This window comes from Taudactylus pleione, unplaced genomic scaffold, assembly GCF_031769625.1.
Source record: "Taudactylus pleione unplaced genomic scaffold, aTauple2 ptg003268l, whole genome shotgun sequence".
In the NCBI taxonomy this organism is placed as follows: Eukaryota; Metazoa; Chordata; class Amphibia; order Anura; family Myobatrachidae; genus Taudactylus; species Taudactylus pleione.
In genome coordinates, this window is record NW_028287624.1 from 13,389 (window position 1) to 36,160 (window position 22,772).

At 51.0% G+C, this 22,772-nt stretch overlaps 1 protein-coding gene across 2 annotated transcripts; it reads left to right on the plus strand.

The window, feature by feature from the left end:
* Positions 1–650: 650 nt before the first annotated feature.
* Positions 651–22,495, plus strand: LOC148430746 (E3 ubiquitin-protein ligase RNF13-like). Of its 2 annotated transcripts, none has more exons than XM_088466490.1 (10): positions 651–822; positions 4,819–4,955; positions 7,479–7,565; positions 14,061–14,183; positions 14,405–14,492; positions 16,408–16,498; positions 16,578–16,683; positions 18,839–18,932; positions 21,547–21,627; positions 21,807–22,495. In XM_088466490.1, exons 2-10 carry the CDS (start codon positions 4,866–4,868, stop codon positions 22,043–22,045), a joined length of 999 nt encoding a protein of 332 aa, XP_088322616.1. In that variant the 5' UTR covers positions 651–822; positions 4,819–4,865; the 3' UTR covers positions 22,046–22,495. The 2 variants fall into 2 exon arrangements, with proteins under 2 accessions (XP_088322616.1, XP_088322615.1); XM_088466489.1 differs by having other exon boundaries at positions 652–822; positions 4,852–4,955.
* Positions 22,496–22,772: the final 277 nt, after the last annotated feature.

Below are 22,772 nucleotides of genomic sequence, written 5' to 3' on the forward strand. Positions count from 1 at the left end.
TGTGTGGGGAAGAGGATGGGGAGCACAGGGGTATGTGGGGAAGAGGCTGCAGGTGTGTGGGGAAGAGGATGGGGAGCACAGGGGTATGTGGGGAAGAGGCTGCAGGTGTGTGGGGTAGAGGATGGGGAGCACAGGGGTATGTGGGGAAGAGGCTGCAGGTGTGTGGGGAAGAGGATGGGGAGCACAGGGGTATGTGGGGAAGAGGCTGCAGGTGTGTGGGGAAGAGGATGGGGAGCACAGGGGTATGTGGGGAAGAGGCTGCAGGTGTGTGGGGAAGAGGATGGGGAACTCAGGGGTGTATGGGGAAGAGGCTGCAGGTGTGTGGGGAAGAGGATGGGGAGCACAGGGGTATGTGGGGAAGAGGCTGCAGGTGTGTGGGGCAGGGCTGGGGGCAGAGGGGTATGTGGGGAAGAGGCTGCAGGTGTGTGGGGAAGAGGATGGGGAGCACAGGGGTATGTGGGGAAGAGGCTGCAGGTGTGTGGGGTAGAGGATGGGGAGCACAGGGGTATGTGGGGCAGGGGCTGGAGAGTACATGGAGCGATGTCAGTACTATGTAGTAGGAGCTGCAGCTGTCACGTGATGGCGGAGTGACGTCAGAGGGGTGTGACTGAGCAGGACACGGCCGCTACCATCGCTGGGGGGGGGGGGGAGGCCGGATATGGTCGGTCCCGGGGAGGAGCCTGAGGAGGAAAACACACAGAGAGGGACTGAGAGACATCTACACTGACCCCGAGAGAGAGTGTAAGAGACAGCTATATACACTGACCCCGAGAGAGAGAGACAGCCGAGGATGTAACCACTGAGAGACATCTCCACAGCCTGGTGAGACACTTTATTTATATATATTTATATGTCCTGTGTACCCCTCCCCTACACCCCTATCCCAGTACTGCCCCCCTATATCCTGTATACCCCTCCCCTACACCCCTATCCCAGTACTGCCCCCCTATATCCTGTGTACCCCTCCCCTACACCCCTATCCCAGTACTGCCCCCCTATATCCTGTGTACCCCTCCCCTACACCCATATCCCAGTAATGCCCCCTTATATCCTGTGTACCCCTCCCCTACACCCCTATCCCAGTACTGCCCCCCTATATCCTGTATACCCCTCCCCTACACCCCTATCCCAGTACTGCCCCCCTATATCCTGTGTACCCCTCCCCTACACCCCTATCCCAGTACTGCCCCCCTATATCCTGTGTACCCCTCCCCTACACCCATATCCCAGTAATGCCCCCTTATATCCTGTGTACCCCTCTCCTACACCCCTATCCCAGTACTGCCCCCCTATATCCTGTGTACCCCTCCCCTACACCCCTATCACAGTACTGCCCCCCTATATCCTGTGTACCCCTCCCCTACACCCCTATCCCAATACTGCCCCCCTATATCCTGTGTACCCCTCCCCTACACCCCTATCCCAGTACTGCCCCCCTATATCCTGTGTACCCCTCCCCTACACCCCTATCCCAGTACTGCCCCCCTATATCCTGTGTACCCCTCCCCTACACCCCTATCCCAGTACTGCCCCCCTATATCCTGTGTACCCCTCCCCTACACCCCTATCCCAGTACTGCCCCCCTATATCCTGTGTACCCCTCCCCTACACCCATATCCCAGTAATGCCCCCTTATATCCTGTGTACCCCTCTCCTACACCCCTATCCCAGTACTGCCCCCCTATATCCTGTGTACCCCTCCCCTACACCCCTATCCCAATACTGCCCCCCTATATCCTGTGTACCCCTCCCCTACACCCCTATCCCAGTACTGCCCCCCTATATCCTGTGTACCCCTCCCCTACACCCCTATCCCAGTACTGCCCCCTTATATCCTGTGTACCCCTCCCCTACACCCCTATCCCAGTACTGCCCCCCTATATCCTGTGTACCCCTCCCCTACACCCCTATCCCAGTACTGCCCCCCTATATCCTGTGTACCCCTCCCCTACACCCCTATCCCAGTACTGCCCCCCTATATCCTGTGTACCCCTCCCCTACACCCCTATCCCAGTACTGCCCCCCTATATCCTGTGTACCCCTCCCCTACACCCCTATCCCAGTACTGCCCCCCTATATCCTGTGTACCCCACCCCTACACCCCTATCCCAGTACTGCCCCCCTATATCCTGTGTACCCCTCCCCTACACCCCTATCCCAGTACTGCCCCCCTATATCCTGTGTACCCCTCCCCTACACCCCTATCCCAGTACTGCCCCCCTATATCCTGTGTACCCCTCCCCTACACCCATATCCCAGTAATGCCCCCTTATATCCTGTGTACCCCTCTCCTACACCCCTATCCCAGTACTGCCCCCCTATATCCTGTGTACCCCTCCCCTACACCCCTATCACAGTACTGCCCCCCTATATCCTGTGTACCCCTCCCCTACACCCCTATCCCAATACTGCCCCCCTATATCCTGTGTACCCCTCCCCTACACCCCTATCCCAGTACTGCCCCCCTATATCCTGTGTACCCCTCCCCTACACCCCTATCCCAGTACTGCCCCCCTATATCCTGTGTACCCCTCCCCTACACCCCTATCCCAGTACTGCCCCCCTATATCCTGTGTACCCCTCCCCTACACCCCTATCCCAGTACTGCCCCCCTATATCCTGTGTACCCCTCCCCTACACCCCTATCCCAGTACTGCCCCCCTATATCCTGTGTACCCCTCCCCTACACCCCTATCCCAGTACTGCCCCCCTATATCCTGTGTACCCCTCCCCTACACCCCTATCCCAGTACTGCCCCCCTATATCCTGTGTACCCCTCCCCTACACCCCTATCCCAGTACTGCCCCCCTATATCCTGTGTACCCCTCCCCTACACCCCTATCCCAGTACTGCCCCCTTATATCCTGTGTACCCCTCTCAATTGTTAATGGAGGCGCCGTCATTATCAATTTTGTTATGCTGGTCAACAATACTTATATAGAGGCAGCTGTGGGCTCCGCGGGAAATCTTGTCAGGCAGCGTATGAGATGATTAAGTACAAAAAGATATAAAAATAAAATAAAGGGGGGGAAAAAAAATCTCTCCAGCGTTCACAGCGCAAAGCGCCCAAGTCATCAGGACATCGGTGCAGCAATCGGACTTTATAATAATAAAATTCTACCAATTACTATAATGCATTGTAAATCCTTTTTATTTAGTGTCATTATTTATTGCAGACAAGGAGCTGAGTAAAGGAGAAAACATGACACCGCAGACCTTTATCACCGTGAATGACCGCGTACGCTGATTCATAGCCGGACGCTATTTGCGGACGGTCGTTCCAAAAAAGGGGCCGGCTATTTAAATTGAGCGCTAGCTCTTTGCGGTTTGTTTGACGCCTCTATGTCTGAGCAAGCGAGCGAATGAAAAATGCGCTCGCTGTTTTGTAAAGACGCCCCCTTTGCCGTTCGCATCATACGTCATCTCCGTTATTTATTTGATTAATCGGGAACATCGAAAGGCGTCTGAACTGCTCGCAGTGCTTGTGGTAGGTTTTACTTGCCGCTATCACTGCGAGCAGTTCAGGCTAAAAGACAACCAAGTGACGTGGTCGATGACGCTACTTTGTTAATTATGCACTCCCATTAAACGCCCGTTTTGACCGTTTGGCACGCCTGCGTTTGGATCTCCACTCCCCGTTTTTCCAAGCACCTTCCCCTGTTACCACCCACAAACGGTACATTCTGTCAGTCAAATTAGCAGCCCCTCGCTGTTTTGCGAGCGCACGATTTCCGACCGCAATGACTGGTTTACGCATGCGCATTACGACCCTTACGCATGCGCAGTTGTGCGAACATCGCTGAGAGCGAACGAGCGGCCGCTTGCGAGCGACCCTGAATCAGCCCACAATCTTATTTGTCCGTAATCTATATTATAGCGGTAACGTGTAAGTGAAGTAATTATATTTTATTTATTGAAAAACTGAGCGTTTGTGCGCACGAGGGGCACGGCCAGGGGGGAGGCAGCTGGAACACATGAGATAATTAAACAATTCATCCAGACCGGGGCAACGAGTTTCAAGATCTCTTCTTGTGCGCCCAACATATATTTAGATCTCTTCATGATATATTGACAGGCGGTACAGTGCGTCACTCTATTGAGGCACTAAGTGCCTCTTGCCTCAGTTATGCCATTAGTCCCTAATAAATGGATTGGCTTCTCATACGTATTAGTTCAGCCCATTCGCTAACCTCCATTGTAAGTAGACACGGAATAAGGGCCTGATTCAGAGCTGAACGCTCTGACCAGAGCGCTCGCTCTGAATCAGGGCCCTCCTCCATGAAAATGGAGCGGCCTCCTGGACGCTCGTATAGCTGTGGGTGACCACCCACAGCATATGCGAGCGGCCAAAAAGATGGTCGCGATGGTCTTGACCATCGCGACCATCGGACTTGCAACTGAGACCCTGCGGTAGGGTCTCCCTGCCACAAGCCCTGGAGTGATTTTGGCTCTATCAAAGCCAAAATCGCTCCCACTGAAATCACTAGTGATGTCAGTGGGGCCGGACCCAGACGGTAGGCGTTCCCATGGGAACGCCTCCGTCTGGCAGGCACGCCCACCAAAGGGGGCGTTCTGTCAATCAACATCGACAGCACGCCCCCTTTGGTGCGAGACCCGGAGCGATGGAAAGCCCGTCGCTCCCCGGGTCTCGCGCATGCGCACGACGGAGCTCCCTCCGTCGTGCGCATGCGCAGTGGGGAACATCGACCCGCTTGCGAGCGTCCTGACGCTCACGAGCGGGTCTGGATGACCCCCTAAGCTTTAAATTCCACAATAAATCTGTATATTAATGTCCTGATATCCCCATTACTTTCACAGCATTTCCTAATCCATATTCCCGTCTGTCCAAAGGTTTGATTCTCGAGATGGGGCCGATACCTCCTCAGTGTCACGTCCTCGGATCACTGATATTAATTCTGCTTAGCGCCCCGGTCTCCCACTCATTCATATATGCGGTAAGGATATGTATTACTACTGTTATATTACTTTCATTATATCAAAGATCATTACTAGTAGTAACTTCATAGTGTCACACACACAGGATACCTATAAGTTATAGGGTCAGTGACCCCTCTGATGGGATAATAGTGTCACACACACACAGGATACCTATAAGTTATAGGGTCAGTGACCCCTCTGATGGGATAATAGTGTCACACACACACACAGAATACCTATAAGTTATAGGGTCAGTGACTCCTCTGATGGGATAATAGTGTCACATACACAGGATACCTATAAGTTATAGGGTCAGTGACCCCGCTGATGGGATAATAGTGTCACACACACAGGATACCTATAAGTTATAGGGTCAGTGACCTCTCTGATGGGATAATAGTGTCACACACACAGGATACCTATAAGTTATAGGGTCAGTGACCCCTCTGATGGGATAATAGTGTCACACACACAGGATACCTATAAGTTATAGGGTCAGTGACTCCTCTGATGGGATAATAGTGTCACACACACAGGATACCTATAAGTTATAGGGTCAGTGACTCCTCTGATGGGATAATAGTGTCACACACACACAGGATACCTATAAGTTATAGGGTCAGTGACTCCTCTGATGGGATAATAGTGTCACACACACACAGGATACCTATAAGTTATAGGGTCAGTGACCCCTCTGATGGGATAATAGTGTCACACACACACAGGATACCTATAAGTTATAGGGTCAGTGACCCCTCTGATGGGATAATAGTGTCACACACACAGGACACCTATAAGTTATAGGGTCAGTGACCTCTCTGATGGGATAATAGTGTCACCCACACAGGATACCTATAAGTTATAGGGTCAGTGACCCCTCTGATGGGACAATAGTGTCACACACACACAGGATACCTATAAGTTATAGGGTCAGTGACTCCTCTGATGGGACAATAGTGTCACACACACAGGATACCTATAAGTTATAGGGTCAGTGACCCCTCTGATGGGATAATAGTGTCACACACACACAGGATACCTATAAGTTATAGGGTCAGTGACCCCTCTGATCGGATAATAATGTCACACACACAGGATACCTATAAGTTATAGGGTCAGTGACCTCTCTGATGGGATAATAGTGTCACACACAGGATACCTATAAGTTATAGGGTCAGTGACTCCTCTGATGGGATAATAGTGTCACACACACAGGATACCTATAAGTTATAGTGTCAGTGACCTCTCTGATGGGATAATAGTGTCACACACACAGGATACCTATAAGTTATAGGGTCAGTGACTCCTCTGATGGGATAATAGTGTCACACACACAGGATACCTATAAGTTATAGGGTCAGTGACTCCTCTGATGGGATAATAGTGTCACACACACAGGATACCTATAAGTTATAGGGTCAGTGACTCCTCTGATGGGATAATAGTGTCACACACACAGGACACCTATAAGTTATAGGGTCAGTGACCCCTCTGATGGGATAATAGTGTCACACACACACAGGATACCTATAAGTTATAGGGTCAGTGACCTCTCTGATGGGATAATAATGTCACACACACAGGATACCTATAAGTTATAGGGTCAGTGACTCCTCTGATGGGATAATAGTGTCACACACACAGGATACCTATAAGTTATAGGGTCAGTGACCCCTCTGATGGGATAATAGTGTCACACACACACAGGATACCTATAAGTTATAGGGTCAGTGACCGCTCTGATGGGATAATAGTGTCACACACACAGGATACCTATAAGTTATAGGGTCAGTGACTCCTCTGATGGGATAATAGTGTCACACACACAGGATACCTATAAGTTATAGGGTCAGTGACCCCTCTGATGGGATAATAGTGTCACACACACACAGGATACCTATAAGTTATAGGGTCAGTGACCCCTCTGATGGGATAATAGTGTCACACACACACAGGATACCTATAAGTTATAGGGTCAGTGACTCCTCTGATGGGATAATAGTGTCACACACACAGGATACCTATAAGTTATAGGGTCAGTGACTCCTCTGATGGGATAATAGTGTCACACACACAGGATACCTATAAGTTATAGGGTCAGTGACTCCTCTGATGGGATAATAGTGTCACACACACAGGATACCTATAAGTTATAGGGTCAGTGACTCCTCTGATGGGATAATAGTGTCACACACACAGTATACCTATAAGTTATAGGGTCAGTGACCCCTCTGATGGGATAATAGTGTCACACACACACAGGATACCTATAAGTTATAGGGTCAGTGACTCCTCTGATGGGATAATAGTGTCACACACACAGGATACCTATAAGTTATAGGGTCAGTGACCCCTCTGATGGGATAATAGTGTCACACACAGGATACCTATAAGTTATAGGGTCAGTGACTCCTCTGATGGGATAATAGTGTCACACACACAGGATACCTATAAGTTATAGGGTCAGTGACCCCTCTGATGGGATAATAATGTGTCACTTTAGGGTTTTGCAGTGATAATAGTAATTTCCTGTCTTTCAGTACTCCGATAAAAATGCTACTGAGCCGCGAGTATTTGAGGACCTTCCTTCTCTCTTTGGTTCCTCGTTGCCTATAGAAGGATTGAGGGTAATTATGGCTTTTTGTTGTTATTGTTTTGTATTTCTGTAGTGTAACCTTTGATTGGGTGTCTGAGCGTAACCTGCCTACCTCCCGGCCCATGCTATCTGCACACCCGCAGTCAGGTGTCCTGGGCGTTGGGTAACCTTATCAGTTATACAGGTGCCGGGAGCCGAGTCCCTGCGGATAGCAGAAGGTTATCCCTGCGCAGTGTACAGACCGATCATTGTAATTCCTCCCAGTAAATGTTAGTGCGGCGGTGTATAGAGAACCATTCTGTGCTGTGCACTGCTATACCCATACCTTTCCGTAAGAACAACCCATGGAGCGGGTCATGCAATGGCCCGTATTCAATTAGCCGCGAAAAGCCAATAACCACGGAAAAGTATCGCGGATTGCGACTCTTCGCCAGTCAGAAGCTTATCTCTGTATTCAATTCCAAATACTTTTTGCGTACGCGGAAACCCAATGCAATGTAATAGGCTAAAAAGATTCGCCTCTGAATAGGTGGAGAAAAAAAAGTGCAAAAATCGTTATGTTGGGGTGTAAAGGTGGGGAAACCACTCAGAACCCTTTGGATAGCCCCCCCAGGGGATAACTGCGTCAAAAAGTCCCTAAAAAAGAAAAAAGTGAGGAACACCCCAAAAAAGTACTTTGAATTTTGGGGCAAAAAAGTATAAAGTGGGGGTACAAACATAAAAACTAGCGAAATAGACTTTGTGGGGGTCTGGAAGTATGGGGGAGGTGTTTTGTGGATTGCAGGTGTTTGCTTAAGGCAGTGTTGGCTAACCTTGACACTCCAGCTGTTATGGAACTACATAACCCAGCATGCACTGCTACAGTTTTGCTATTAGGGCATGCTAAAACTGTGGCAGGGCATGCTGGGATATATAGTTCCACAACAGCTGGAGTGTCAAGGTTAGCCAACACTGCCTTAAGGTGTGTTGTTTGTTTGTTTGTTTGTTTGTTTGTTTGTTTGTTTGTTTTTTACGTTTTTAGAAACTTCACTTTAGCGACTTTAAACCATGCTAGCACCCATTTACATGTACCCCAGATGTGACAGGAATACTTATTTTCACCCAAAAATACTGCTTAATGCCATTCTTCACCACTTGTGTAAAGACGCTAATTAGAAGCAAATGACACAACTTAAGTAAATAGCTTTATTAGGGCTATTCGGGGGCATCTGCACTGATCCCCAATGTTAGTGCATCTTTTTGGGGCGTCAGGCTGATTTCCCCACTTCTGACACCACTTTCTGCCTGTTTCACATTTGCCGGGTTGCGTTTTCGCGTCTTTTCGAATGAAATACGACGATTAGCGGGGGCCGCGCACGAAAATTTTTCACGTCCAAAACACACGATGTCTGCGAAAATGTTCCTGCGGGTGTGAAACGAATTGAATACCACTCCGTGTCTGTAACCATCCTCCCTCTTACTTCACGGGGTATTTATTGTAACTACTGATGGAGTTGTCAAGGCCCCTCCCCGCCGACCACACGTGATTTAAAATGGCTGCCAAGGCGTTGAAGGGATTAACCCTCATGCGGCATGAGGGTTAATCCCTTCAACGCCTTGGCAGCCATGTTTAAAAGGACCTTTAGGCGCAGTGCGCCACGTACTGCGAATGTATACGTAATGTGTTTGAACATGTTATATTCAATGTGCTGTGCGCAGATGTGGAAATGTACTTTTAAATGTACAACCTATGCACTTATAAGGAATGTATAAGTTATTCTGTGTTAGACGGCTGTAACATTTAGAAGTAAATGGTTATGAGACATCGCACCTCCTAGTGATATGTAATTATCCTGACGTAGTGACCAGACCTTCGTTTACAGGACTTTCATTGATATGTAATGCAGAGGTCTCTGGTGTCTATGTACAAAACCCAGCACGTTTGGGGAAAGCAATGTGTCTGTGATTAGGAAGCTCCTATTGTGTGTAAGAACTTAGAAGGTGTAAGATGCCGAAAGCCCAAACTGGTTTAGTCATAGACGTGACAGGACGAATGCAATAGACATTTGCATTATATTTACCTTTTTCAGAAACCGTATATGCTGACTCAGTCTGTGCTTAGGAAACCAAATGTTTTTGGGTGGTAACGAGGAAATTTGATTTAATTTCTGTGAAATGTAAGACGTATTTATTAATGTTGTGTGAGAGAGCCTGATTGGCTAAGAGGAGCACAGGGCGGGCTTACCCCCTGTGGTAATGTGTATTGGAATAGCATAGGAGAAGGCTCCGTGCCTGGTACAAATGTACAACCCTGTATATCCTTTTGTGGAGAAGAACTGCTGTAACATCTTTGTAGGCTGACTATGAGCAATAAACAACTTGCTTTACTACAATTGCATCTCGATCCTGCGACTGATAGAATTGCGCCAACGTTAGTCTGTTCTCCGGCTGATCTGGGTGGAGCTCCGCGTCTCCAAGTTTAAGGCCCCTGCCAGCTACCGTGCAGAGCCTGGTCCATTGCGAGGGATCAGGAGCAATCAGCCAACACCAATCAGGGGGGGGGGGGGGGGGATGGGGATATCTGTGACCGAATGGCCTCTTGCCGACTCCCGATCACAGGTTGGGGTTTCGATCCCCACTGGATCTTGGGTATCAGGGATTCCCGCTTACCGTCAGTGACCGCCTGTCACTGACTCCGCACACTGCGCAATGGGCGTGTATGTTGCCAACCACCGAGCTTCTCCCATCAACACTCGAAATCGCTTCTGAACACTCAGGCTCCTACCTCGGCACCTGGAACCGCTTCTGCTGCGTATGCGTTTGACTAGCTGTGGCCACACCCCCTGTTTGGTGTCGGCTGATTCCTCCTGATCCCTCGCAATGGACCAGGCTCTGCACGGTAGCTGGCAGGGGCCTTAAACTTGGAGACGCGGAGCTCCACCCAGATCAGCCGGAGAACGGAATAACGTTGGCGCAATTCTGTCAGTCGCAGGATCGAGATGCAATTGTAGTAAAGCAAGTTGTTTATTGCTCAGTCAGCCTACAAAGATGTTACAGCAGTTCTTCTCCACAAAAGGATATACAGGGTTGTACATTTGTACCAGGCACGAAGCCTTCTTTTATGCTATTACAATACACATTACCACAGGGGGTAAGCCCACCCTGGGTTCCTCTTAGCCAATCAGGCTCTCTCACCAAACATAAATAAATACGTCTTACATTGCACAGAAATTAAATCAAATTTCCTCGTTACCACCCAAAAACATTTGGTTTCCTAAGCACAGACTGAGTCAGCATATACGGTTTCTGAGAAAGGTAAATATAATGCAAATGTCTATTGCATTCGTCCTGTCACATGTCTATGACTAAACCAGTTTGGGCTTTCTGAGTCTTACACCTTCTAAGTTCTTACACACAATAGGAGCTTCCTAATCACAGACACATTGCTTTCCCCAAACGTGCTGGGTATTGTACATAGACACCAGAGACCTCTGCATTACATATCAATGAAAGTGCTAAACGAAGGTTTGGTCACTACGTCAGGATAATTACATATCACTAGGAGGTGCGATGTCTCATAACCATTTACTTCTAAATGTTACAGCCGTCTAACACAGAATAACTTATAAGGAATATAGAAGTGCATAGGCTAAGCATTTAAAAGTACATCTGCGCATAGTACATTGAATATAACATGTTCAAACACATTGCATATACCGTATATACTCGAGTATAAGTCGACCCGTATATATGCCGAGGTACCTAATTGTACCCCAAAAAACAGGGAAAACTTATTGACTCGAGTATAAGCCTAGGGTGGGAAATGCAGCAGCTGGTAGTACCCCCAGTAGTAATCCCCCCCCCCCCCCTGGTAGTGCCCCCAGTAGTAATCCCCCCTGGTAGTGCCCCCAGTAGTAATCCCTCCCCTGGTAGTGCCCCCAGTAGTAATCCCTCCCCTGGTAGTGCCCCCAGTAGTAATCCCTCCCCTGGTAGTGCCCCCAGTAGTAATCCCTCCCCTGGTAGTGCCCCCAGTAGTAATCCCTCCCCTGGTAGTGCCCCCAGTAGTAATCCCTCCCCCCTTGGTAGTGCCCCCAGAAGTAATACCCCCTTGGTAGTGCCCCCGGTAGTCCTAATAAAAATAAAAAAAACACTTACCTGAGATCCCGCTCCTGGTCCTGCCGCTGCTATCAACTCCTCTGGCCGCTTTGCATTATGGGAGAGATGTCGTCATGACGTCTCTCCCATTACCCACTGCGGGAGCCGGAAGATCTGACAGATTCTCATTGGCTGCTGATTACAACAAACACACAGCTGCCGGCTCCGGCGGCTGTGTGTTTGGCAGTGTGTAGTGCTGACCGAACTCCGTCCGGTCAGCGCTACACACGCGGTGCAGCTGTGTCACAGAGACACAGTCTGCACCGCGGCCCGCATGGTACGCTACTCAGCTACGTACCATGCGGGCATCACTCGAGTATAAGCCGAGGGGGGGCTTTTTCAGCACAAAAAATGTGCTGAAAAACTCGGCTTATACTCGAGTATATACGGTACATTCGCAGTACGTGGCGCACTGCGCCTAAAAGGTCCTTTTTAAAAATGGTGCCACGGCATGAGGGTTAATCCCTTCAGTGCCTTGGCAGCCATTTTAATCGCGTGTGGTCGGCCTCCGGCCACACCGTGTGTTGGAATCACAGGCATAACCTCCGATCATATGAAGTTCACAGTGATGTTGTTGAGATCCCCACTGTATGGCCAAATAATGGCAGCAGTGCTGACCACCATGCACTCATGTTCAACCGGAGGTCTATCGGGGTTTAGGGAATGTCCAGTTACTCGCAGAATGCTGTTGGGTGGTCAGCAACTAGCTTCTAACTACAGCGCCTTGCAAAAGTATTCCCCGCCCCCCCCTTGGCTTTTTACCTTTTTTGTTACATTACAACTTGTAATTTTATTTTTAATCTGAGTTTTATGTGATGGATCTGCACAAAGTAGTCTAATTTGGTGAAGTGAAATGAGAAAAATATATATAAAAAAAAATATTCTTTATAAATAAAATTCTGAAACTTGGCATGTGCATATGGAATCACCCCCTGTGCTATGAAGCCCCTCAAAAGTTCTGGTGCAATCGATTACCTTCAGAAGTCACATAATTAGTGAAATGAAGCCCACCTGTGTGACGCCTAAGTGATCTGTCAGTATAAACGCACCTTTTCCGAAAGGCCCCAGAGGCTGCAACACCACTAAGCAAGAGACATCGCACCATGAGGACCAAGGAGCTCTCCAAACATGTCAGGGACAAAGTTGATGAGAAGTACAATTCTGGGTTGGGTTATAAAAAAAAAAAATATCCAAATCTTTGATGATCCCCCGGAGCACCATCAAATCCATCATCATCAAATGGAAAGAACATGGTGGGTGCCAAGAGAGGGCCACCCACCAAAACTCACAGACCGGGCAAGGAGGGCATTAATCAGAGAGGCAGCACAGAGACCAAAGGTAACCCTGAAGGAGCTGCAGAGTTCCACAGCAGAGACTGGTGTATCTGTGCCTGTGACCACAATAAGCCGTACACTCCATAGAGCTGGGCTTTATGGAAGAGTGGCCAGAAAAAAGCCATTACTTAGTGATAAAAATTAGAAGACACGATTTGAGTTTGCCAAAAGGCATGTGTGCGACTCCCCAAATGTATGGAGGAAGGTGCTCTGGTCAGATGAGACTAAAACTGAACTTTTCGGCCACCAAGGAAAACGCTATGTCTGGCGCAAACAACACATCCCATCACCCCAAGACCACCATCCCCACAGTGAAACATGGTGGTGGCAGCATCGTGCTGGGGGGATGTATTCAGCAGCAGGGACCGGGAAATGGATTAGAGTCGAGGGAAAGATGGATGGTGCTAAATACAGGGATATTCTTGGGCAAAACCTGTGTCAGTCTGCCTGTGATCTGAGACTGGGACGGAGATTCACCTCCCAGCAGGACAATGACCGGAAGCATACTGCTAAAGCAACACTGGAGTGGTTTAAGGGGAAACATTTAAATGTGTTGGAATGGCCTAGTCACAGTCCAGATCTCAATCCAATGGAGAATCTGTGGTCAGACTTGAAGATCGCTGTTCACAAGCGGAAACCATCCAACATGAAGGAGCTGGAGCAGTGTCGCCTTGAGGAACGGGCAAAAATCCCAGGGGCAAGATGTGGCAAGCTCATAGAGACTTATCCAAAGTGACGTGCAGCTGTAATTGCCGCAAAAGGTGGCTCAACAAAGTACTGACTTTAGGGGGGTGAATAGTTATGCACGCTGAAGTTTTCTGTTATGTTGTTGGAAATGTTGTTTGATTCACAATATAAATAAAACACAACTTCACAGCTGTAGGCATGTTCTGTGAATGAAACGATGCACACCTTCACACAATCCATTGTAATTCCAGGTTGTGAGGCAACAAAAAATGAAAAATGCAAAGGGGGGTGAATACTTTTGCAAGGCGCTGTATATGTATTAGTCTGTAATCAGCTCTTTGATACCACGTACCTTCTCTCTTCTTCTGCAGGGTTATGTCATCCAAGCTGAGCCTTCCAACGCCTGCGCACCCATCGCTCCCCCACCTTCAACAGACAACAAGACCCTGTTCTTTGCACTTATACGAAGATATGAATGCAACTTTGACATTAAGGTGACACAGACAGAAGGGAGCTATGAGCCTGTCCCTCCCCCTGCAGGGTGACACAGACAGAAGGGAGCTATGAGCCTGTCCCTCCCCCTGCAGGGTGACACAGACAGAAGGGAGCTATGAGCCTGTCCCTCCCCCTGCAGGGTGACAGAAGAAAGCGATATGGCGCTGACAGGTGTCTCCTTTCACTGCAGGGTTATAATGTGATTTATTTTCTGGCGCAGGTCCTGCATGCACAGCTGTCAGGATACGATGCTGCTATAGTCCACAATGTAGATTCGGATAAATTGCTGAATATGGCGGGCAACGAAGGTGAGTGAAAGGGCTGGATTGTCTGCTGTCTGTCTCTTCCCCGGTGTCATGCAGCCTCTCTTCTCTCTCTCCCCCTGCAGAACACACAGTCAGATAATCATCCCCTCTGTGTCTCTCCCCCCGTGTCATGCAGCCTCTCTTCTCTCTCTCCCCGTACAGAACACACCTACATTCAGATAATCATCCCCTCTGTGTCTCTCCCCCCGTGTCATGCAGCCTCTCTTCTCTCTCTCCCCCTGCAGAACATACAGTCAGATAATCATCCCCTCTGTGTCTCTCCCCCCGTGTCATGCAGCCTCTCTTCTCTCTCTCCCCGTACAGAACACACCTACATTCAAATAATCATCCCCTCTGTGTCTCTCCCCCCGTGTCATGCAGCCTCTCTTCTCTCTCTCCCCCTGCAGAACATACAGTCAGATAATCATCCCCTCTGTGTCTCTCCCCCGGTGTCATGCAGCCTCTCTTCTCTCTCCCGCTGCAGAACATACAGTCAGATAATCATCCCCTCTGTGTCTCTTCCCCGGTGTCATGCAGCCTCTCTTCTCTCTCCCCCTGCAGAACACACCTACAGTCAGATAATCATCCCCTCTATGTCTCTCCCCCGGTGTCATGCAGCCTCTCTTCTCTCTCTCTCCACCTGCAGAACACAGTCAGATAATCATCCCCTCTGTGTCTCTCCCCCTGTGTCATGCAGCCTCTCTTCTGTCTCCCCCTGCAGAACACACCTACAGTCAGATAATCATCCCCTCTGTGTCTCTCCCCCTGTGTCATGCAGCCTCTCTTCTGTCTCCCCCTGCAGAACACACCTACAGTCAGATAATCATCCCCTCTGTGTCTCTCCCCCGGTGTCATGCAGCCTCTCTTCTCTCTCTCCCCCTGCAGAACACACCTACAGTCAGATAATCATCCCCTCTGTGTCTCTCCCCCGGTGTCATGCAGCCTCTCTTCTCACTCTCCCCGTACAGAACACACCTACAGTCAGATAATCATCCCCTCTGTGTCTCTCCCCCGGTGTCATGCAGCCTCTCTTCTCTCTCCCGCTGCAGAACACACAGTCAGATAATCATCCCCTCTGTGTCTCTCCCCCGGTGTCATGCAGCCTCTCATCTCTCTCTCCCCCTGCAGAACACACCTACAGCCAGATAATCATCCCCTCTGTGTCTCTACCCCCGTGTCATGCAGCCTCTCTTCTCTCTCTCCCCCTGCAGAACATAGGCCCTCATTCAGAGCCGTACGCTCTGAGCAGAGCGCACGCTCTGCATGAGGGCCGGGCTCCTTTTTCATGGAGCGTCCTCCTGGACGCTCGTATAGCTGTGGGTCACCACCCACAGGCTATACGAGCGTGCATTTTGATGGCCGCGATGGTCGTGACCATCGCGACCATCGAAATTGCGAGCCGGAGCCTGCGGTTGAGGTTTTCAACCGCAAGCTCTGGAGTGATTTTGGCTCTATCAGAGCCAAAATCACTCCCACTGACATCACTAGTGATGTCAGTGGGCCGGCTTCTGACGGGAGGCGTTCCCGTGGGAACGCCCCCGTCAGGGAGGCACGCCCCCGGCACGCCCACCAAAGGGGGCGTGTTGTCAATCAACATTGACAGCACGCCCCCTTTGATCGGACACAACGAGCGAAGGAAAGTCCTTCGCTCGTCGTGTCTGGCGCATGCGCACGACGGAGCTCCCTCCGTCGTGCGCATGCTCAGTGCAGACCATCGACCCACTTGCGAGCGTACAGCCGCTCGCGAGTGGGTCTGAATCAGGCCCATAGTCAGATAATCATCCCCTCTGTGTCTCTCCCCCGGTGTCATGCAGCCTCTCTTCTCTCTCCCCCTGCAGAACACACCTACAGTCAGATAATCATCCCCTCTGTGTCTCTCCCCCGTGTCATGCAGCCTCTCTTCTCTCTCTCCCTGCAGAACACACCTACAGTCAGATAATCATCCCCTCTGTGTTCACCGGTGAGAGCGCTGGCAGGCGGCTGCTGGAGCAGTTCTCCTATTATAACAAGTAAGGAATCCTCTGATCCCGTGGCGGCTCGCGTGGGCGGCCGGACTGCGTTCTATAATATTTCTCTCTCTCTCCACAGCGCCCACGTCTTTCTCATCCCAGAGTATTCCTTCAACCTTCAATACTATCTTATCCCCTTCGTGGTGGTCGTGGCGATTATTATCGTAGTCATGTGTGGCGTCATGGTGAGTGCCTTCACCCATGTCTGTGTGCGATTATAACCTCACATTTCTATAACGTTTCCTACTTCCACTTTTCTGTGCTGCTTTCCCATAAAATCTATAATCTGCCTGCACCCTCCGGCTGTCACCTCCCCTGGCCCCCTGCGCTGCACCCTCCGGCTGTCACCTCCCCTGGCCCCCTGCGCTGCACCCTCCGGCTGTCACCTCCCCTGGCCCCCTGCGCTGCACCCTCCGGCTGTCACCTCCCCTGGTCCCCTGCGCTGCACCCTCCGGCTGTCACCTCCCCTGGTCCCCTGCGCTGCACCCTCCTTCTGTCACCTCCCCTGGCCCCCTGCGCTGCATCCAGCTGTCACCTCCCCTGGCCCCCTGCGCTGCATCCAGCTGTCACCTCCCCTGGCCCCCTGCGCTGCACCCTCCGTCTGTCACCTCCCCTGGCCCCCTGCGCTGCATCCAGCTGCCACCTCCCCTGACCCCCTGCACTGCACCCTCCGGCTGTCACCTCCCCTGGCCCCCTGCGCTGCACCCTCCGGCTGTCACCTCCCCTGGTCCCCTGCGCTGCACCCTCCGGCTGTCACCTCCCCTGGTCCCCTGCGCTGCACCCTCCTTCTGTCACCTCCCCTGGCCCCCTGCGCTGCATCCAGCTGCCACCTCCCCTGACCCCCTGCACTGCACCCTCCGTCTGTCACCTCCCCTGGCCCCCTGCGCTGCATCCAGCTGCCACTCCCCTGGCCCCCTGCACTGCACCCTCCGGCTGTCACCTCCCCTGGCCCCCTGCGCTGCACCCTCCGGCTGTCACCTCCCCTGGCCCCCTGCGCTGCACCCTCCGGCTGTCACCTCCCCTGGCCCCCTGCGCTGCATCCAGCTGCCACCTCCCCTGGCCCCCTGCGCTGCACCCCCCGGCTGTCACCTCCCCTGGTCCCCTGCGCTGTACCCTCCATCTGTCACCTCCCCTGGCCCCCTGCGCTGCACCCTCCGGCTGTCACCTCCCCTGGCCCCCTGCGCTGCACCCTCCGGCTGTCACCTCCCCTGGCCCCCTGCGCTGCACCCTCCGGCTGTCACCTCCCCTGGCCCCCTGCGCTGCGCCCTCCGTCTGTCACCTCCCCTGGCCCCCTGCGCTGCGCCCTCCGTCTGTCACCTCCCCTGGCCCCCTGCGCTGCATCCAGCTGTCACCTCCCCTGGCCCCCTGTGCTGCACTCGGATGTAGGTCAGGTCCGTCCTCATTCCCCTCTCACTGAGCGGCTCCTCCCTACATTCTATCTCCTATTCCCCTTACATGTCTCTAGGGCTAGCTCACAGTCTTTATTCTCTTTGTTCCGAGGGCCACACAGTGAGATTGTAGGTATTTCATGGGACAACAATAAAAATCTAAAATATATGTTGATTATTTTTACAGGAAATAGTAACTTGATTCTATGGTCCTATCATATCGCTCAACATTGCTATACAGTCCCAGCGCAGGTAGAAGTTTGTGCACCTTATTGCGTGCCCATGCCACGTACGGGACACGTTCCATCCCTTTTTCTGTAGTCACACATTTCTGGAAACACACCTACACCTACAGTTGGCCTCCAGGGGGCAGTGCAGGCTGTTCAGCTGTGGATAGGGGAATACGTGCGCTCACTATACGTAAGGCTCATGCACTGGTCGCTTATCTGCAGCTGCTGGTGTAATAGGATCTTGTGACATTACCTGTCAGATAAGTATTGCTCCGTGTACCAGACACCATGCCCGGCCATTGTCTAGGCCTTGCTGTGAAATCACTTATTGTCCTGACCTCTTTCCAAGGATCTGACCCGTCTGAGGGCTGCGTAACCCCAAAGAGTTACCAGTGGGAGTTCTGCCAGATCCTGTGCATTGTTCTGTCTCCTGTGCCCCCCCCCCCCAGGTGGTGCCACAGCAGCCGGGAAGCTCCCACTCCTAATTCCGCAGCCGCCTGTTGCCGGCCCTTGTTTGCCCTGTTATATTCCTGCGCTGTCCACCTGAAAGTAAAGGCGCCAACGTGGTAAGGTATGCTGGGCCTTCTAGTTCCACTTGCAGGTTACCAACTCCTGTGTCCTGCACCATTCGAGGGTCACTGACTCGCGGCACGTGAGGGGCTTGTGTGGCGCCTATAGACACACTACGCGTGTTACTGACTGCGCAGTTTGTCTCCTCCTAGGTGGCGCGATGCGTCCAGCACAGGAAGAAGCTGCGCAGGAACCGCCTGTCCAGGGATCAGCTGAAGAAGATCCCTATACATAAATTTAAGAAAGGTGAGTAGGGGGATGTATGGGGGTAAAATTAGACTCCTGCCTGGATGTATAGAGGTGGGCAGTGGTGTACTTACTATATAGGCAAACTAGACACATGCCTGGATGTATGGGGGTGACCTGAGTGAGAGGAGGGCAGTGGTGTACTTACTATATAGGCAAACTAGACACATGCCTGGATGTATGGGGGTGACCTGGGTGAGAGGAGGGCAGTGGTGTACTTACTATATAGGCAAACTAGACAGATGCCTGGATGTATGGGGGGTGACCTGGGTGAGAGGAGGGCAGTGGTGTACTTACTATATAGGCAAACTAGACACATTCCTGGATGTATGGGGGTGACCTGGGTGAGAGGAGGGCAGTGGTGTACTTACTATATAGGCAAACTAGACACATGCCTGGATGTATGGGGGGGTGACCTGGGTGAGAGGTGGGCAGTGGTGTACTTACTATATAGGCAAACTAGACACATGCCTGGATGTATGAGGGGTGACCTGGGTGAGAGGTGGGCAGTGGTGTACTTACTATATATAGGCAAACTAGACAGATGCCTGGATGTATGGGGGTGACCTGGGTGAGAGGAGGGCAGTGGTGTACTTACTATATAGGCAAACTAGACACATGCCTGGATGTATGGGGGTGACCTGGGTGAGAGGAGGGCAGTGGTGTACTTGCTATATAGACAAACTAGACAGATGCCTGGATGTATGGGGTGACCTGGGTGAGAGGTGGGAAGTGGTGTACTTACTATATAGGCAAACTAGACAGATGCCTGGATGTATGGGGGTGACCTGGGTGAGAGGTGGGCAGTGGTGTATTTACTATATAGGCAAACTAGACACATGCCTGGATGTATGGGGGTGACCTGAGTGAGAGGAGGGCAGTGGTGTACTTACTATATAGGCAAACTAGACAGATGCCTGGATGTATGGGGGTGACCTGGGTGAGAGGAGGGCAGTGGTGTACTTACTATATAGGCAAACTAGACAGATGCCTGGATGTATGGGGGTGACCTGGGTGAGAGGAGGGCAGTGGTGTACTTACTATGTAGGCAAACTAGACACATGCCTGGATGTATGGGGGTGACCTGGGTGAGAGGTGGGCAGTGGTGTACTTACTATATAGGCAAACTAGACACATGCCTGGATGTATGGGGGTGACCTGGGTGAGAGGTGGGCAGTGGTGTATTTACTATGTAGGCAAACTAGACACATGCCTGGATGTATGGGGGTGACCTGGGTGAGAGGTGGGCAGTGGTGTACTTACTATATATGCCAGTGATTTCCAACCTCGGTCCTCAAGGCACACTAAGGGGCATATTCAATTGGGCGCAAGGTTTAGCGTGGTAAAAAAAAAACGTGTGCGCAATTTTGAATCACCATGGGTATGCACGCTCCCGATACCTGCCCGGGCGTCTCTAGTGGTCTCTGCAGCTCCCGGGGGCCTCCCCTCCATCTTGTCACTGGGAAGGGGGCTGCTGGGAGATGTAGTTCTCCCAGCACCCGTTACAGGGAGGGGGGAGGGGACACACACTGGGGTGTGAGGGGGAAAAAAACCTCCCGGTACTCAAAATCGAATAAACCCTGCACCTAATTGAATGGCAAAAAACCCGCACCTGCAGGAAAAGCCTCACAGGTGCCGGATTTATCTGCTATTCTCGCCCCAAATTGAATATGCCCCTAACAGTCCAGGTGTTAGTGATATCCATGATTGAGCACAGATGGGTAAATCAATCTAAATGAGATACTAATGTGCTTAAATATGGCTATCCTTAAAACCTGGACTGTTAGTATGCCTTGAGGACCGTGGTTGGGAACCCCTGCTATAGACAAAGTAGATGCATGCCTGGATGTAGGTCTTAGTTTCCTGTGTTATTGTCCCTGGCCTTTTCCAGTCCTCTTATCCTCCCAGTACAAGTAGTGGAGAAGGGCGTGTTGGGCCTATATACACACCCACAATGACTAAACACAATCCTGGGCTCCATAGGACGGGGGAGAGGGGGAGCTCGGTGAGTAACATCTGTGTATCGGAGCCTCCTTATCTCAGACAATTCCCTTTATCTACATGGCACCCAGGCATTCCACAGCAATCTGCACAGGGCTGGGACCTCACGTCTGCATGTCTTCTGGTTAAAGTGCTAGACAACCTGTGGCACTCCAGCTGCTGTGGAACTACACCTCCCAGCACGCCCTGCCACAGTTAGCATGCCTTGACAGGAAAACTGTGGCTGGACTTGCTGGGAGGTATAGTTCTACAGGAGGTGGTGCCACAGGTTGCCTTCCTCCGTGCTACATGGGGCATGAAGTACAGGTATGAATAGTGCCCAGGATGAGGGGCGAGGTACAGAGCTGATCCCATCATCCCTCCCTACCTCGTCCTATACAGCACCTTTTCTATTCTACAATGACACATTTATATGTATATATTTAAAGAAATACAATTTATTAGAGATGCTTAGATATTATGGAGAGGTACGAAAGGCTGACGTGTAAAATGGGAGGGACTAGGGCAACCTGCAGCCAATCGGAACCTCTGAAGGTGAACAGCAGCACAGAGTGATGTGAGGTACGCCTAATGTTGGTTCATCGTGAATAACATGTCGCCTATTGTCTGGCAGGTGACGAGTACGACGTCTGCGCCATCTGCCTAGAGGAGTACGAGGAAGGCGACAAGTTGCGCGTCCTTCCGTGTTCTCACGGTAAGTCTGCTAGAGCGGCATTTCGCATGCGCCCGAAAGTGATGACCCGCACCCATAGCCACATCAGCTGCGGGAAAAATGACAGGAGCTCTCTCCCACAGAGCTGACGCTCTAACTGGCTGTGTGCATTGGAATATGGCTGCTATGATGATGGTCCCATGGCCTCTTCTCTTTTGCAGCGTATCATTGCAGCTGTGTGGACCCCTGGCTCACGAAGACCAAGAAGAGCTGTCCCGTCTGCAAGCACCGCGTCCTGCGCTCGGACGACGACTCCGACTCTGAGGGCGGGGGGGATTCCGCGGACGACGAGCGCACCCCTCTGCTACGGCCTTCGCCCTCTTTTGGAAGCATGGCGGACTCTCCACCGGCCCAAGTGGGGGAGCAGGGCCCAGTTTCCACGACCGCGGTCGTCGTCTGAGGCCGCTACCGACTGCCCGGCCCCGATCGTACAGCCCTATCTCACATTACTGGTGCTGCTGACCAGTGTCCGTAACCCCCGGCTCTGTGACTGACCCACTTCCATTTGTGTATGCACCTAAAATATTTTATTTCCATTGATGTTGGTTCTGATTCCCATAATCCTTTGCAGTGTGATTTCCTCTACCCCCTCCCAGTCCCATCCTGTGATTTCTTACATTAGGACAGATCCCTTATGGAATATTTGTGCTGCTGTTGTCAGGTGCTCTTGCTAAGGAAATACACATAGGTAGGGGAGCGTCTCCTCTATGTATCTTAACAAGATGGAGTTTTCCCTGGCTACAGCTGGCCCATAGCCCCCCCACCCGTGTGTATTACACGCTCACCTCTGTAATTAATCTGACTCTAATTATCCTGTACAGGTTTTATATAAATTACATTTCTTAACGAATTACGGCTCCTTTCTTGCTGAAATAAAATAAAAAAAATATATATATATATATATATATATATATATATATTTTTTTTTTTTAGTAGATTAGTACATGGGACAAATTGTAAATGGAGGGGTTCTTCTCGAGGATGATTGCTTTGTACTCCTGGTGATATGAGTATAGACGGCTCACTTACCTGCTTGTACATGGTCACAGGAGGGTGTGGAGGAAGATGGGGCCTGTACTGTAATCTGCTGGCTGGGGAACGTTCTATATTACAGCTGATCACCAGAA

Coding starts and splice junctions, on each gene's coding strand:
- LOC148430746 (XM_088466490.1), top strand. CDS start 4,866: ATGGGGCCGATACCTCCTCAGTGTCACGTCCTCGGATCACTGATATTA. Junction 14,184..14,404: donor AATGCAACTTTGACATTAAG/GTGACACAGACA, acceptor TTTCTGGCGCAG/GTCCTGCATGCACAGCTGTC. Junction 16,684..18,838: donor TAGTCATGTGTGGCGTCATG/GTGAGTGCCTTC, acceptor GTCTCCTCCTAG/GTGGCGCGATGCGTCCAGCA.